Source organism: Eurypyga helias, unplaced genomic scaffold (assembly GCF_000690775.1).
Source record: "Eurypyga helias isolate BGI_N326 unplaced genomic scaffold, ASM69077v1 scaffold16181, whole genome shotgun sequence".
Lineage (NCBI taxonomy): Eukaryota > Metazoa > Chordata > Aves > Eurypygiformes > Eurypygidae > Eurypyga > Eurypyga helias.
In genome coordinates, this window is record NW_010231724.1 from 1 (window position 1) to 2,890 (window position 2,890).

The 2,890-nt window shown below is 39.4% G+C and overlaps 1 protein-coding gene across 1 annotated transcript in view; it reads left to right on the top strand.

Moving 5' to 3' along the window:
- Positions 1–8: 8 nt before the first annotated feature.
- Positions 9–2,890, top strand: part of PDHX (pyruvate dehydrogenase complex, component X) — a gene marked incomplete at its 5' end in the record, with an annotated part of 42,925 nt that continues 40,043 nt past the window's right edge. Inside the window, one exon of the mRNA XM_010161200.1 lies at positions 9–84. Within this exon, the coding sequence (XP_010159502.1) occupies positions 9–84 (76 nt within the window). The remainder of the gene's footprint in view (positions 85–2,890) is intronic.

Here is a 2,890-nt window from a genome sequence, read left to right on the forward strand (position 1 = left end):
GGGGGCGGCCCGCTCTGCAAGCTGGCGTGTCTTTCCCCGTGCGAGGGGGCTGGAGGCATCTACACGGGACCCGAGAGCTACTGGGTGAGTGATGGGCTTAGATCCTGCACCTTCCGTTCATTAGCCCGGGGTCTCTGCCGGCCTGCCGCAGGCGTGTGCGGAGGAGCTGCGGCGTTCAGCAAGGACTGAGGGTGGGGCAGAAGTAAAGGTTGTGTAAGGTGGTGCGGAGGGGTGAGTGCCTGATGGTATCAGCTCGGCGTGTAGGGTGGGGAGGCCGAGCGGGGCCGCAGGGTACTGTGCAGGAGGGACTGAGTAGCGATGACCAGTTGGGAAGGGGATGGGAGGTGGTGAAGGTGGGTTAGTTTGGCACTTCGGCAGGGTGCTGTGTGGTCTGCTCTGTGGAAGTGCATCAGGAAGCGTATGGGCTGATGGGAGAGAATTCGGAGGGAGGTGTGAGAATTATTAAAGGTCTAGAAAATGGCATCACTGAGAAAAAAAAATAAAGGATTAGGAGCCTAGAGAGGAAAACACATTGATGGGAGATTAGGCCTTCAAATATGTATATATTCTGTTGTAGATAAGGGGAAAAAAAGTGCTTATAAGTGAAAATAGTTTAATGTTTTCTAGGTATAAGCATAGTTAAGTACTGAAAGACAAAGTTCCTTTTTTCCTTTTGAGATTCCATCACTTTTCTGTCATCTTCTACAAGTAATGTTTCAAGTAGCTGGAGAAGGGCATAGAAGATATATATTTATATAATTCTTTTTTGAATTTATTAATTGCAGGTTTAGCACACAGTGCTACACAGAAGTCAACCTATGAGGTTATGGCAACAACCTCTCAAGATACCTTTTTTTTCCTTCCCTGGAGTTTGTTGTAACAGAATTCACAGACAGATCTACTTACCTTCCATATTTCCCTCTGACTCTGAGGTGTGGGAAGAGTTTTGAATGCCCAAATGAAATCTTTTCTTTTTTGTCCTGGTCTGTTAGTAAAGCATTTAAACAATAATCAGGTACATTGTTATTAGATACTGGTGTAACGCTGAACATAAAATACCTGAACTCTTTGTTTAGGTGCATTTGTGAAGAATTGAGCTCTTGCTAACCTTGTGTACTAAAACTACATGTGTGTTACAGCAGAACTGAGTGGTAGATCATACACTTGTTAATCATTGTGGTTTAGATCTCAGTATACCCTTCTTTTCAGCACTGGTTGTCTTTGTTGCTTTGAAGTATGAAAATCTCCTCTGAAAAATCTGCTGTGTATGATACAGGGAAGGCTATCCCTGTTCATGAAACAAATGTTATGTATTTTCAAATGTTGTTAGAAAAAATTTGCTACCTTGTTCCTAAAATATGTTTTGTAGCTGCCATTGCATTAGTCTTAATATCCAACACATTAAAAACCTCTTGTCTAAAGGCCTCCCAGGCAATCTGTTGTTGTACAGTTGTCTTTTAGTCATTCCTGCCATGACTATTTGTGTTATCAACGTTATTTCTGAAGATAAACTAAGCCCAATTTAAAAATGACTTGATATAATTTATTTTTTTGTTGTTGTGTTCTCTTAAGTCTTCTGCCCCCAGAATTTTCTCAGAGTATCAGGAATATTTGTCTGTGATATGTCAGCAAAAGCAATCTAGAAACAGATCTTAAGTTTTACTGCTGAGTATAAGCGTTGGGGGGGTGGGGGGAAAGGGGAGGAAAAACCCACATGCAGTTTTCCATTGTAGGGATAAAGTCTTCTCAGCTCTCTGCTGATTCAGTGTTTGTGGGTTTTTTTCTGAACAACTTGCTGCAGGTGACTATAAGTTTGCAATGGTTTTCTAAATAATTCATCTTAGCTTTATGCCGTAAACCTTGGTTGCTATTTAACAATCACTATTCAGCTTTAATTACCACAAACAATAAAATAGATTAAAAATGTATGTAACTCCCATGTGGGAGACCACAGCAGAATTCCAAGCGATTTAGCAACTGTAAGTTAACCTGTATTTTATTTTTAGATTAAAACCTATGATACCTGTTCAGTTCTTTTGTGTTTTAATCCATTTGGGAAACCAAATGTTGCCTTATGCAAATTATTTTGTAATTTAAGCAGCATGTTGAACTTTGACTGTACAGATTAGAGGAAAACATGTATGACATCAGTGGTCATCTTGCAATATATGTTGTTTTCGGGGACAATTCACAGAATTTTATGACCAGATTATTTCCTTTTTTTCTTTTTTTGCTGAATGAAATTTTCCAATAAAATAATATATTTCTATGTAATTATGTTTTGAAGTAAAATATTAGCAGGTAGTAGTAAACTACCCTACCCGAAACTTGCAAGGTCTTGTATTTAGCATCTTCAAAGAAAGTGGAGCATAGGGCTAGTTTTTCAAACTTTTTTTTCTTAGAGTTTCTAAATATACTTGCAAATGCATGGGGATAGAATTAAACTGAAGTGTTTCCTTAAGGAGAGAAGGCTATTTGAGTTAAAATACTGTGTTTACAACATAAAGTGTGGGACTACAAATGCACCTTCTGTTGTTTTGTGGTGCAGGGTGAACTCTTCTGCTAGCACTCAGTTTATATCAGTGATACAGAGTTAATGTTGTCTCATTAGAGGCATTTATATTCTCTTGCCTGCTGAAGCTGCTGAGCAGCCCTCTGTTCCCCATGTCTTCCCAAACAGGAGTAGCAGAAGAGTGTAGGGTGTAGTTTTTGTTTTGGTGTTTTGTTGTTGGTTTTTTTTTTCCAAAAAAGTATTTTCCTTTGAACTGTATGATTATTGGCCTTTCTCAGGTAGCAGAAAAGTTGCTCAGTGCATTAATAACAAGCATTTATTAATTGTCTGGGCCTTACAAGTCATGTGTTCTGTGAACCTGGTTGGAAAGCTAGGGAA